This window comes from Panthera pardus, unplaced genomic scaffold (assembly GCF_024362965.1).
Source record: "Panthera pardus isolate Hobbes unplaced genomic scaffold, ASM2436296v1 HiC_scaffold_6, whole genome shotgun sequence".
Classification (NCBI taxonomy): Eukaryota; Metazoa; Chordata; class Mammalia; order Carnivora; family Felidae; genus Panthera; species Panthera pardus.
Genome location: NW_026526991.1, coordinates 57,671,184 through 57,684,966, shown reverse-complemented (window position 1 = coordinate 57,684,966; position 13,783 = coordinate 57,671,184). Strand labels below are relative to the sequence as shown.

The 13,783-nt window shown below is 42.5% G+C and overlaps 1 protein-coding gene across 4 annotated transcripts in view; it reads left to right on the top strand.

The window, feature by feature from the left end:
• The window catches only part of OS9 (OS9 endoplasmic reticulum lectin), a 30,758-nt gene that overhangs the window by 15,391 nt on the left and 1,584 nt on the right, over positions 1 to 13,783 (top strand). For 2 of the 4 annotated variants that reach the window (XM_019454923.2, XM_019454921.2), the window contains exons 6-12: positions 10,141 to 10,351; positions 10,472 to 10,573; positions 10,788 to 10,888; positions 11,067 to 11,118; positions 11,808 to 11,896; positions 12,123 to 12,401; positions 12,683 to 12,872. In XM_019454923.2, coding sequence (XP_019310468.2) covers positions 10,141 to 10,351; positions 10,472 to 10,573; positions 10,788 to 10,888; positions 11,067 to 11,118; positions 11,808 to 11,896; positions 12,123 to 12,401; positions 12,683 to 12,872 — 1,024 coding nt within the window. Of the gene's footprint in view, positions 1 to 10,140; positions 10,352 to 10,468; positions 10,574 to 10,787; positions 10,889 to 11,066; positions 11,119 to 11,807; positions 11,897 to 12,122; positions 12,402 to 12,682; positions 12,873 to 13,783 lie in introns of all 4 variants that reach the window. The other 2 variants (XM_019454922.2, XM_019454920.2) reach the window with 1 other exon arrangement.

Sequence of the window (13,783 nt, the reverse complement as noted above, 5' to 3'; positions counted from 1 at the left end):
CATTATCCCCTGTTCATCCACCTTACTTTTCGTGGACATTTGGGTTGTTTCCAGTTTTCTGCTATTCCCAGAAACTGCTGCTATATGCAAAATTCTTTTAAGTACCTCCTGATACAATGTACGAGAATTTCTTGATGGAGAAATTTGCCTGGGTGTACAATTGCTGGGTCGTAGGATATGGTAGTAAGCTCCTGTTCTACCTTATTTGGCACTGCAGAATATTTTCCAAAGTTTTTGTTCCCATTCATATCCTTATTGCAAAAATATTCCCAACATTCCATATCCTGGCCAATATATGTTACCAGACTTTCAAATTTTTATTGACTTACTGGGTGTATGACGGTATCTCATTATGAATTTAATTTGCATTTCACTGATTCCTAAGAACTGATCATTTTTTCCAAGTATTTATTTACTAATATGAAACTGATTTAAACTAATATACTTAATTGATATCCTAATATTAAGCCAAACTTTCATTTGAAATTAAACCATTTATTGATTTTCTAATGTTAAACCAATTTTGCATTCCTGAAATGAATGACTTTGGTCATATGTATTATTCTTGACTATCCTTTTTAGGTCTTGCTGGATTCAGTTTGCTGGTTTTTAAAGGACTTATATATATCTCTCTTGAGAAATATTGACCTGTAGTTTTTCCTTCTAGTACTGTCATTATCATGGTTTGGTAACAAGGTTATGCTCCCCTCAAAAAATGAGTTCAAAATGTTCTCACTTTTTCTATACACTGAAGAATGTTTAAGATTACAATTTTTTACTCCTTGAGTGTTTGCAAGAATTCACCTGTAAAATCATGTTTGTCTATGTTTTTGTTGTGGGAAGAGTTTCAACTTGATTTTCTTTGGTAGTTTTTGGAATATTCAAAGTTTTCTATTGCTAGTTGGGTCAGTTTTAGTAAGTTGTATTTTTTAGGAATTTGTCTGTTTCATCTGATTTTTCAGATTTATTGTCATGAAGTTGTTCACGATACCCTTCTATTATTTTTTAATCTCTGTAGCATCTGTGAATAGGTTTTTCTGTTCGTTCCTGAGGGGATTTTGGCCTCTTTTGTTATTGGTCAGTCTCACCAGGGTTTGGTCAGTTGTAATCCTCTTTTCAGAGAACCAACTATTTTGGCTCTTTTGAATTTCTGTATTGTATTTGTTTTCTATTTTATTAATTTCACTCTTTATTTTCCTTCCTTATGCTTTTAAAAAAATTTTTAATTTTTAAAATTTTTATTTATTTATGAGTGCGTGAGCATGAGCGGGGGAGGGGCAGTGAGCGAGGGAGACACAGAATCCCAAGCAGGCTCCACGCTGTCAGTGCAGAGCCCAGCGTGGGGCTCAAACTGACAAACCGTGAGATCATGACCTGAGCTGAAATCAAGAGTTGGATGCTTAACTGACTGAGCCACTCAGGCACCCCTCTTTTGTTTTTTAATGTTTATTTTCAGGAGAGAGAGAGAGGGAGAGAATTAGTGGGGGAAGGGCAGAGTGGGAGAGGGGCAGAGAGAGAGGGGAACAGAGGATTCAAAGCAGGCAGAGAGCCTGGGGAGGGGCTCAAACTCATGAACCGTGAGATCATGACCTGTGCTGAAGTCGGAAGCTTAACCGACTGAGCCATCCAGGCGCCCCCTTCCTTCTGCTTTCTTGAGTTTATTTTACCGTTCTATTTTCAACTTCTTGAAATGAATGCTTAATTCCTTCATTTTCAGCTCTTCCTTTTTTTTTTTTTTAATAAATGTTTCTTATAAATTTCCCTCCAAGTACTGCTTTAGGTATTTCTCACAACAACTTTTTGTGGCCATTATAAATTTCTTCATCTAAATTTCAAATGGATCATGCTTTCTCATGATTCACAACCCAGAAGATATAGAAAGGTGCACAATGAAAATTCTCGCTCCCCAACTGCTCTCCCACCTGCTCAGTTCCCCTTGTGGCTTCCCACCCATACAGGTCACCTTGTTCTGAGTGCTTCATGTGTGTTTCCAGCCTTTCTCCAGGGTTCACAAGCGGTTAGGACTAGAGAAGCTTATTGCTTTTTCTCTGTTTTTTACACACAATATTTAGTATATTAAACACACATCCTACACCTTGTTTTTCTATATCTTGACAATAATTCTTAAAGATCTTTCAATGGCCATCCATCTAGAGCTTTATTCTTTGTTTTTACATCTGCGCAATATTCCATTGTATGAATGTTGCATCATTTTGTCATCATAAATGGACTGAGTAAAGTGTTTCCCTCCATATTTTTTGTGACTACAAAAGCTTATTACGTTATATGTAGTTCATGTGTAAACATATCTTAAAAGTATAATTGCTGGGTACAGGTTATATATATTTAAGATTCTCTTTGCAAAACTTTTGTTGCGGAAGGCTAAAAACACAGAACATCAGAGATAATTGTACAATGACCCCCTGGGATCATCTAGTTTCAACAAATATGGCCAGTCTCACTTCATCTATTTTCCTGCCCACCTCCCTCTACTAGTACCTCTGTTCCCAAACTACTTGGAAATAAATTGTAGATATCATTTCACCAATAAATATTTCTGTAGGTGTCCCTAAAAGGTTAAACTCTTTGAAAAACATAACTCCATACCCTATCACACTAAAGAATTACCAGTAATTCCTTATTATTATGAAATATTCAGTATCTTCAAGTTTCTCTGGTTATCTTCTATATCTCATAATTACATAGATTATTTGATGGTTGTACTATGTGAGTCCTTTAAGTTTGTTGAGACTTGTTGAATGTTCCAGCATATGTCTGTTTCTATGAATGTTTCTTTGTGCCTGAAAACGTGTACCTATTATTAGCTACAGTGTTTTCTGTATGTCTGTCTTTCAGTTCATGATTGTTAACCATGCTGTTCAAATCTTTTGTATCCTTACTGATTTGTCTTCTGATGTAATTATGCACTTGTAGACTGATCTGTTATTCCTTGCTCTGCTTTCAGTGTATTCATTATTATTCTATCACTTGTTGCATTATGTACCTTGGGGGTATGTATTAATTTATTCAACAAATGTTTATTGAGGGCTTCTACATGCCAGACACTGGAGTAGTTGTTACAAGTATTTCAGTGAGCAAAACAGATAAAAATTCCTGCTTTAGTTGGGAGAGACAGATAATAAGAAAGATAAAGAACTACATACAATTTTTTTTTTTTTAACTTTAGAGAGAGAGCATGAGTGGGAAAGAGTGTCAGAGGGAGAGAGAGAATCTTAAGCAGGCTCCACACTCAACACAGAGCCCAGGGTGAGGTTCGATCCTATGACCCCATGACCTGAGCGGAAATCAAAAGTCGGATGCTCAACCAACTGAGCCACCCAGGCGCCCCAAGAATGACATACAATTTAAATTATCTTCTTCATAAATTGAGCTTTTTAAAAATATGAAACATAATTTATTGTCAAATTGGTTTCCATACAACACCCAGTGTTCATCCCAAGAGGTGCCCTCCTCAATGCCCATCACCCACGTTCCCCACCCCCCACTCCCCATCAACCCTCAGTTTGTTCTCAGTATTTAAGAGTCTCTTATGGTTTGCCTCCCTCCCTTTCTGTATCTTTTTCTCCCCTTCCCCCCGCCCATGGTCTTCTGTTAAGTTTCTCAAGATCCACATATGAGTGAAAATATATGGTATATCTGTCCTTCTCTGACTGACTTATTTCACTTAGCATAATACCCTCCAGTTCCATCCACATTGCTGCAAATGGCCAGATTTCATTCTTTCTCATTGCCATGTAGTACTCCATTGTGTATATAAACCACAATTTCTTTATCCATTCATCAGTTGATGGACATTTAGGCTCTTTCCATAATTTGGCTATTGTTGAAAGTGCTGCTCTAAACATTGGGGTACAAGTGCCCCTATGCATCAGCACTCCTGTATCCCTTGGGCAAATTCCTAGCAGTGCTATCGCTGGGTCATAGGGTAGATCTATTTTTAATAAATTGAACTTTTAACATGATGAATTGACCTTTTTGGTCTTAAATTGTTTTACTTAACATCTTTTATGTGGTAATGTAACTGGAACAACTTTCATTGAGTTGTTTACTATATATATTCTTAAGTTGCTCCACACCTTGTGCAATGTGGGGCTGGAACTCATGATGCTGAGATCAAGAGTTGGACGCTTAACCGACCTGAGCCAGCCAGACTCCCCTGTATTTTTTTCATCCTTTTACTTTTATCCTTTCTATATTCTTATGTTTTAAATTTGTTTTATAAACAACATATAATTAGTTGTGTTTTTAGGAATTTTAACCATTTATTTCATGTACGTATATATATTTGGATTTATGTCTAACATTTAATTTTCTGCTTTATTTCGTTCCATCTGTTCTGCTTCTTTTTCTCTCCTTTCTTTTGCTTCATTTTGTCTTTTTAAAAATTTTTTTAAAATATTTGTTTATTTTTGGTAGAGACAGAGTGCGAGTGGGGGAGGGGCAGAGAGAGGGCGACACAGAATCCGAAGCAGGCTCCAGACTCCGGGCTGTCAGCACAGAGCCCAACCCGAGGCTCAAACTCGCAAACCATGAAATCATAACCTGAGCCGAAGTCAGGCGCTTAACCAACTGAACCACCCTGGCGCCCCTGTTTCATTTTGTCTGAAACATGCCGCCTTTTCTTTCATCTGAAGTTACGTACTTACTTTCTTTTATTTTTTTCAGTAACGGTTTATCGAGATCGAATTCACATCCCATGCAGTTGAGTGTGCAGTTCGGTGGTTTGTAGCGTACTCACGGAGGTGTGCCACCAGCACCACCGTTCCTTTTAGAACCTCTTCACCACCCTAAAATAAAGCCCCTATTCTTTGGCAGTTACTCTCCACTCCAGCGTTTCCTCAACCGCACCCTCCACTCTAGACAACGTCTCATCTCTCTGTCTCTACAGATTTGCCTGTTCTAGACATTTCCTGTGACTGGGATCCTCTAACGTGTGACCTTTGTGTCTGGCTTCTTTCACTCACCGTGTTTTCTAGGACCATCCGTGTGTAGCATGTACCGGTACTTCCTTACGTTTTATTCCCAAGTACTGTTGCACACGCTGTTCATCCATTCATCGCTTGATGGACGTTTGGGTTATTTTCACCTTTTAGCTATTACGAACAATGCTGCGTTTAACCTTTGGGATCAAGATTTTGTGTGGACGTAGGTTTCATTTCTCTTGGTATATACCAAGGAAGGAGTAGAATTGCTGGGTCATATGGTAATTCTCTGTTTAACTTTTGAAGGAACTGCCAGACTTTTCTCAAAGCAGTAGAACCATCGTATAGTCCCACTAGTAGTATTTGAGGGTTTCTCCACATCCTCATCGACATTTGTTTTTGTCTTTTAAACTATAGCCTTCCTAGTGAGTCTGAAGTGGCATTTCATTGTGGTTTTGATTTGCATTTCCCTGATGGCTAATGACGTGGCACATCTTTTCAAGTGCTTTATTGGCGATTTGTGTATCTTCTTTGGAGAAATGTCTATTCAGATACTTTGCCTATTTTTTAATTGCATTATTTGTCTTTTAATTATTGAGTTACAAGATTTCTTTATATATCCAGGATACAAATCTATTGTCAAGGGGCTCCTGGGTGGCTCAGTCGGCTAAGCATCCAACTTTGGCTCAGGTCATGATCTCATGGTTCCTGAGCTCAAGTCCCTCTTTGGGCTCTGCGCTGACAGTGCGGAGCCTGTGTGGGATTCTCTCTCTCTCCCTCTCTCTCTGTCCCTCGTGGGTTTCTCTGTCTCCCTCTCTCTGCTCCTCACTTACTTGTGCCCTCTCTCTCTCCCAAAACAGACAAACAAAAACCACAAATCCTTTATCAGATACATGATTTGAAAATGTTTTCTCCCATTCTCAGGTTGTCATTTCACATTCTTGACGGTGTCCTTTGTAGCACAAAAGCTTTTAATTTTGATGAATTCCAGTTTATCTGTTTTTTGTTACTTGTGCCTTTGATGTCATATCAAATAAACCATTAGCTCATCTAAGGCCATGAAGACTTATAACTGTATTTTCTCCTAAAACTTTCATAGTTTTACATTTAGGTATTTGATCCATTTTGAGTTATCATTTTTTGTATATAGTATGAGATAGGGCTTCAACTTCATTTCCAGTTGACCCAGCACCATTCGTTGAAAAGATGATTCCCATCAATGAATTACCTTGGTAACCTTTCAAAAAATCAATGATGATAAAAGTGAAGGTTAATTTCTGGACTCTAAATTTAAAAAAAAAATTTTTTTTAATGTCTATTTATTTTTGAGAGAGAGAGAGAGGGAGAGAGACAGTGTTTCAGTGGGGAAAGGGCAGAGAGAGAGGGAGACACAGAATCCGAAGCAGGCTCCAGGCTCTGAGCTGTCAGCACAAAGCCCGATGTGGGGTTCGAAGTCACAAACTGGGAGATTATGACCTGAACTGAAGTTGGGTGCTTAACTGACTAAGCCACCAGGCGCCCCTGGACTCTAAATTCTATCTCACTGCGCTATGTGTCTATCTTTGTGTCAGTATCACACTGTCATCATTGTAGTTTTGTAGTACGTTTTAAAATCAGTGTGAGTTCTCCAACTTTGTTCTTTTTCAAGATTGTTTTGGCTATTTGGAGTCCCTTGAATTTTCATATGAATTTTAGGATCAGTTAATTTCTGCAAAGAAGCCAGCTGGAATTTTGATGGGGACTGCATTGAATGTGAAGATCAATTTGGGGAGGATTGCCATCTTAATGTTAACATTCAATATTAAGTTTTTTAATCTATGAGCTTGTATATCTTTCCATTTTATTTCAGTCTTTAACTTTTAACTTCTTTAAGAAATGTGTTATAGCTGGGGTGCTTGGGTGACTCAGTCAGTTAAGGTTCTGACTCTTGATTTTGGCTCAGGTCATGATCTCACAGAGCCACACCGGGCTCCATGCTGACAGTGCAGAGCCTGCTTGGGATTCTCTCTCTCTCTCTCTCTCTCTCTCTCTCTCTCTCTCTCTCTCCCAACTCTCTGCCGCTTCCCTGCTTGTGTTTGCATGCACTCACTCTCCCTCTCTCTCAAAATAGATAAACTTAACAAAATACTCACATTAAAAAAATGTTTTAGTTTTCAGAGTACAAGTTTTGCACTTCTTTTGCTACATTTCTTTCTTTATTTCTTTTTTAAATAATTTTTTAATGAAATTTTTAAATGTTTTTATTTATTTTTGAGAGAGAGAGAGACACAGAGTGCAAGCGGGAGAGGGGCAGAGAGAGAGGGAGACATGGAATCCGAAGCAGGCTGCAGGCTCCAAGCTGTCAGTGCAGAGCCCGACATGGGGCTCGAACTCATGAACCGTGAGATCATGACCTGAGCCAAAGTCAGACGCTTAACCAACTGAGCCACCCAGGTGCCCCATTTATTTCTTTCTTTAAAAGTTTTTTTATTTTTGAGAGAGAGAGAGAGTGGGGTAGGGGCAGAGAGAGAGAATCCCAAGCAGCCTGCACGCTCTCAGCTCAGTCTCACGAACCCCATAATATCATGACCTTAGCCAAAATCAAGAATTGGACGCTTGGGGCACCTGCGTGGCTCATTTGGTTAAGCATCCGACTCTTGATTTCAGTTCAGGTCATGGTCTCACGGTTGGTGGGATCAAGCCGCACGTGGGGCTCTGCGCTGACAGTGTGGAACCTGCCTGGGATTGAGAGTCGGATACTTAACCGATGGAGCCACCCAGGTGCCCTGCTGCTACATTTATTCCTAATTATTGTTTTGACGCTATTGCAAATGGGATTATTTTCTTTTTGTTACTTTATTCATTTTTGAATTGTTCATTGCAGTATATAGAAATACAGTTGATTCCTATATCCTGCAACCTTATGGAGCTTGTAAGTTAGTTCTAGTAGTTTAGTAGATTCTTTAGGATTTTCTGTCTCTAAGACCATCTGTAAATAGAGATAGTCTTACGTTTTTCTTTCCAACATAGATGCCTTTTATTTCATTTTCTTGCCTTATTTCCCTGGTCAAAACTTCCAACCCAGTGTTGATTGAAAGTGGCACAAGCAAACAACCTTGTCTTATTCCTGGTCTTAGGGAGAATCCGTTCAGCTTTTTACCATTAAGTGTAATGTTAGGTGTGAATTTTTAATAGATGCCTTTTATCAGGTTGATGATATTCTTTTCTATTTCAAGTTTGTTGAATGTTTTAATCATGAAGAGGAGTCACATTTTGGTCAAATGCTTTTTCTGTATCCATTGAGATGATCGTGTGCTTTTTGTCCCTTATTCTGTTAGTGGGATATATTAATTACATTAATTGATTTTTGTGTGTGTTAGCCCAACCTTGCACTCCTGGGATAAATCCACTTGGTCTGGTGTATAACCCTTTTTTTAAAAGGTTTTTTTTTTTTTAATGTTTATTTATTTCTGAGACAGAGAGAGACAGAGCATGGGTGGGGGAGGGGCAGAGAGAGAGGGAGACACAGAATCAGAAGCAGGCTCCAGACTTTGAGCTGTCAGCACAGAGCCTGACACGAGGCTCGAACTCACAAACCGTGAGATCATGACCTGAGCCAAAGTCGGTCGCTCAACCGACTGAGCCACCCAGGCGCCCCTATAACCCTTTTTATATGTTGCTAAATTTGGCTAACTAGTATTTTGTTGAGGACTTGGGGTCTATATTCATAAGAGATATTAGCTTATAGTTTCCTTTCCTTGTGATATATTTGTCTAGATTTGGTATCAGGGTAATAACACTGGCTTTGTAGTATGCATTGAGGAATATTCCCTCCTTTTCTTTTCTTTTCTTTTTTTTTTTCCTGGAAAATTTTGAACAAGATTGGTATTTATTGTTTTTTAAATATTTGGTAGAACTCACCAGTAGACCCATCTGGCCCAGGCTTTTCTATGTGAGTAGTTTCTAGATTACTAATTCAGTCTCTTTACTTGTTATAAGTCTATTCATAATGTCTATTCCTTCTTGAGCCAGTTTTGGCAGTGGTGACTTTCTAGAAATTTGTCCATTTCATCTAAGTTATCTGATTTGCCGCCATGTAGGTGTTCATAGTATTTCTTTATAATTCTTTTTTATTTCTGTAAGGTTAATAGTAACGTCCCCTCTTTCATTCCTGATGATACTAATTTGAGTCTTCTCTTCTTTTCTTGGTAAGTCTAGAGGAAGTTTTGTCCCTTATTGATCTTTTCAAAACAGCTTTTAGTTTCATTGATTTTTCCTTATTGTTTTTCTATTCTCTATTTCACTTACTTTTGTTCTAATCTGTATTAACTTGCCTCTGCTTGCTTTGGGTTTAGTTTGCTTTTTTTTTTTTTGCGCCATTCACAGTGGAGAGAAATGTAAACAACCCTAAGGATGCAGTGGTAAATCACAAGGGCGTAAAATAAACTGTAGTAAACATTGTACACTGTAGCAATTTTGTAGCCACCTCCTGTTGCTATTGTGATGAGCTCAAGTGTTGTATCTGCTTAAAAGTCCATGATGTGAATCTTCTCTAGTCTCTGCGGAATCTTCTCTCCTCTCTGCGTGAGCAATTTGTCTCCGATAAATTGCATATCACAGTAAAAAGTGATCTCTTGTGGCTCTCACTATTAGTGGTTAAATTTTTGGGGAGTCAGAAGTCATATGCAGATTTTTGACTGCATGAAGGTCAGTGTCCCTAACCCCTGCATTGTTCAAGGGTCAAATGTGTGTGTATATATACACATATACACACACACATATACATATATATATATATATATATATATATATATACACACACTGCATATATACAATTGCATAGATAGATAGATAGGTAGATATAGATATATATACTGTATTTATATAAAGGAAGAACGTGAAACAAAAATTGTCTGGTTACCTACAGTGAAGCTGCCTGAATTCGGTTCCTATTTTTGACCACTTACTAGTGGTCAACCTGACCAAGTCCCTTATCTGCATCAAACCTAAGTTTCTCGAGCCACAAAGTTGAGATACTAATCCCTCCCTCACTAGGTTGGTGTGATAATTCAACGAACTAATGTATGTAAAATGTCATATCCCAATGTATGCACAGTACCAGACACACAGTAAATGCTTAACAAAAGGCAGCTGCTCTGAGAACTAAAGCTAATTATTAGTGGTAATTATTATTTGTTTACCCTCTCTGTTCTGGCAGTTCCTCTGTGACGAGGGTGCTGGTATTTCTGGGGACTACATTGATCGAGTGGATGAGCCCCTGTCCTGCTCTTATGTGCTGACCATTCGGACTCCTCGGCTCTGCCCCCACCCTCTCCTCCGGCCCCCACCCAGTGCTGCTCCCCAGGCCATCCTGTGTCACCCTGCTCTGCAGCCTGAGGAGTACATGGCCTACATTCAGAGGCAAGCTGGTGAGTAATTAGAAGAGCAGGGAGAGGAAGGAGAGACATGGGGACGGATAAGCAGAAGATATGGTATTGAGAGCCCAGAGGCATGTGGCCTTGTCCTGCCTACACACTGTTTTTCAGCAGACTCAAAGCAGTATGGAGACAAAGTCATAGAGGAACTGCACGACCTAGAACCACAAATGTGGAGCGAGGCAAAGCCAGGAGCAGTGCCCCCAAGGAGAGCAGGTAGGACCTTGGAGCCCCTGTTCCATGAAACTTCTCTCCATTTCTTCCCTTTCCCCAGTCTTACGATCCTATACTGACTGTTGGGGGTCAGGGGCGGGGGAAGTACTATGGGCCCTGATTCCTTAGTAATAGCAGAGGGGAGTGTACCCCATTCTACTTGCTCCCTTCCGTTTCTCCCCTCCTTTCAGATTCCTCCCTGTTCTCTGTATCCCAGGTGCACGTCCAACCAAGGATGACGGTAAGGAATCAGATTTCTGGAAGATGCTTCGTGAGCCAGAGGACCAGGCTGCTGGTGGGGAGGAGGCTCAGGCTGAGGTGAGAGCCAGCTTCCCAACCATTTCTCCAATAAGGCTGACCCTGGGTGAGCTGAGGTCATTATGAGATGACGTACCCCTTTCTAGGGAGGCCAGGCTATACCCAGAACCACTGCCTTCAGCGTGTGGTAGGCATAAACAAGCGTGTGTACTTGACTCTACCCTTCTCTCCACATCAGGAGCAGGAACCAAATCTTGAGGCAGCAGACCCAGCTCCGGGCCCTCCTCATGGTGAGCGAGCCCTCCGTGTGTCCTTGACTGCTTGAATGTATTTGGGGGTGGGCATGGGGTGGAACTAACCACTGGGGGGTAGGGGGGAGGCTGGGCTGCCAGGCCAGCAGTGAATTCATTTTTACAGGAGGTGATACTATTTCCCGGCAACAATTCTATTCTAGGGAGATAACAGAACACAGTGGTTCCACCACTTGCTGACTTTGTAATCCTGGGTGGTTTCACTTAACCTCAGTTTCCTCGTCTATTACCAGTGGGTAATAACCCCTACCTTATAGGGTTGAGGTGAGGTTAAATGAGAACGAGTCTGTAGCTCACGGCAGAATGCCTGGAACAGAGTGGACAATAAATGGTTTGTATTTGTGGAAAGGGGAGAACAGTATCTGGGGAAGTGGAGCCTGTGGCCCCAGAGTCTCTTCTGTGGTCCTAAAAACTGGAGTGATTGCCAGCAGGGCCTCGGCCGTGCATGTGTGACTTTGCTTGTTAGTATCCTTCTCTCCCCACTGTGGGACCACTGTAGGTCAGTGCTCTCGGGGTGGGGGGGTGGCTATGTCGCCCCCCATCTCACTACAGGCAAGTAGTCCCGGAGGCAGGGACCATGTCCTTCCTTGGTCCCCTCCTCTCCTCGCCTTAGGAAATCAAAATAGAATTTAGGACACAACTGGTCCATTCCTGCCCTTTCATCTCAGATTTTCAGAACAACGTGCAGGTCAAAGTCATCCGGAGTCCTGCGGACTTGATTCGATTGATAGAGGAGCTGAAAGGTGGAACAAAAAAGGTATAGGCCCGGCTCAAGGGAGGGGGAGAGCCTGCCCCCCTGCTGGGAGCACTTAGGGAACCGCCTCTGACCTGGGCCTGAAGGCAGCCCAGCGGGTTGTGGACTCCCTTTGTTTCCTCCCCCTGAGTGCCCCCTACCACACTCCAGCCACCGTGGGTCTGCCGCCCGTACGTCTCTGCGGAAACCCCAACCGTCCACCTCTTTCTCCTGATTCCCGTCCACCCAGGGGAAGCCAAATGGAGGCCAAGAGCAGCCTGCAGATGATGCCACAGACGTCCCTCAAAAGGAAGCAGAGGTGAAGGCGAAGAGTGACGCAGATCATCAGAACGAGGTAGAAGAAGAGGAGGAGGAGGAGGAGGATGAAGACGAAGATGAAGATGAACAGCAGTTACTGGGAGAGTTTGAGAAGGAACTGGAAGGGATACTGCTCCCGTCAGACCGAGACAGGCTCCGCTCAGAGGTGAAGGCTGGCATGGAGCGGGAACTGGAGAACATCATCCGGGAGGTGAGCACAGTTCTCACCTTGACGCTTCCGCAGCTGGCCGCTCCTGTGGGGAGGGACAGGCCGAGGGGCTGCAGGGGAGCAAAGGTCAGCATCCACACAGCGCAGGGCCTGGGACGGGGCACCCTCAGCTGGCAGTTGTTTACTTAATAAAAGGAGGGGGACAATAGGAAAGGGGGAGCAGAGAGAGGCATGAGACTTAGCTATTACTCTTCAGTAGAGCACGGGCCACTGACCTTCACTCCCCAGACCCTTGACTCTCCACTCCTGCTTGGGCATTCCAGACAGAGAAGGAGCTGGACCCAGACGGGTTGAAGAAGGAATCCGAGCGTGATCGGGCAATGCTGGCCCTGACATCCACTCTCAACAAACTCATCAAAAGGCTGGAGGAAAAACAGAGTCCAGAGCTGGTGAAGAAGCACAGGAAAAGGAGGGTTGTCCCCAAAAAGCCTCCCCCGTCCCCCCAACCAGCAGGTAAGAGCTGTCAGACAGGGAGGGGCAGTCAAGCCCATTGTCTTTGTCCCTCGGCCCAGGCCCACGCACCCTGGAGGGCATCCTGCTCTTTCCCTTCTGAGAGTGCTTACTCTCTTCCCTCTTTCTGGAACGCTGTTCTCACTGCCTCCATCCCTTTGCCTGGCCACCTTCTATTCATCCTCTTGGGAAGCAGCCTTAAGAGCATGTCTGTCTTGTTTTCTGGTTTGCTCCTGTGCACCCACTGCCTGGCACTTTCCTGGCACATGGTGGGTGGTCTGTAGATATTCATGGAATGACTGTGAATGAGCCTGTGTGCTGAAGTCCACACACCTGTGAAGGATGCAGCCTGTCAACAGTTAGGACTTTGCACCTCGAGAGGCCCCAGCTGGTTGGGTGTGGATAGGGCAAGCCCAGCTATTCGTAAGCCAATTGCCTGGACAGACTTGAAGTTGTTCCGTCTTCCTGTACCCCCTTATGTCCATTCCACAGGGTCCTGTGAGATCAGACATTCCAAACAGAAGGTTCTGTTTTCAACCTTCCATCCCACTATCTCTATAAACACTGGAATGTCTTTCGAGTACCAGCATGTGGAGTACCAAACCACAGTTTCTGAACCTGCTTCTTAAAACAAAACTTCTTTGTTGGCCCAGGTGGCTTGATTTTTGCTTCAGGAAACACAGCCATTTTTCCTGTAGGGGATAGGCAGAATTATTGGTTCGGGAGGGAAGAGGGAGGCTGTAGCCGGGGGAGGGAGCTTTATAGGCTTGGGGTGGGGGGGCTCTAATTTATTCTGAGCCCTGGTTCATGTATGCGTTTGAGGTGGAAAACTGCCGAAACCCGTTGGTGGCTTAGGGAGAGGTGACCACCACAGCCCCTAACCTGGAGTCACGGCTCTGCTTTGTGTCTCCCTG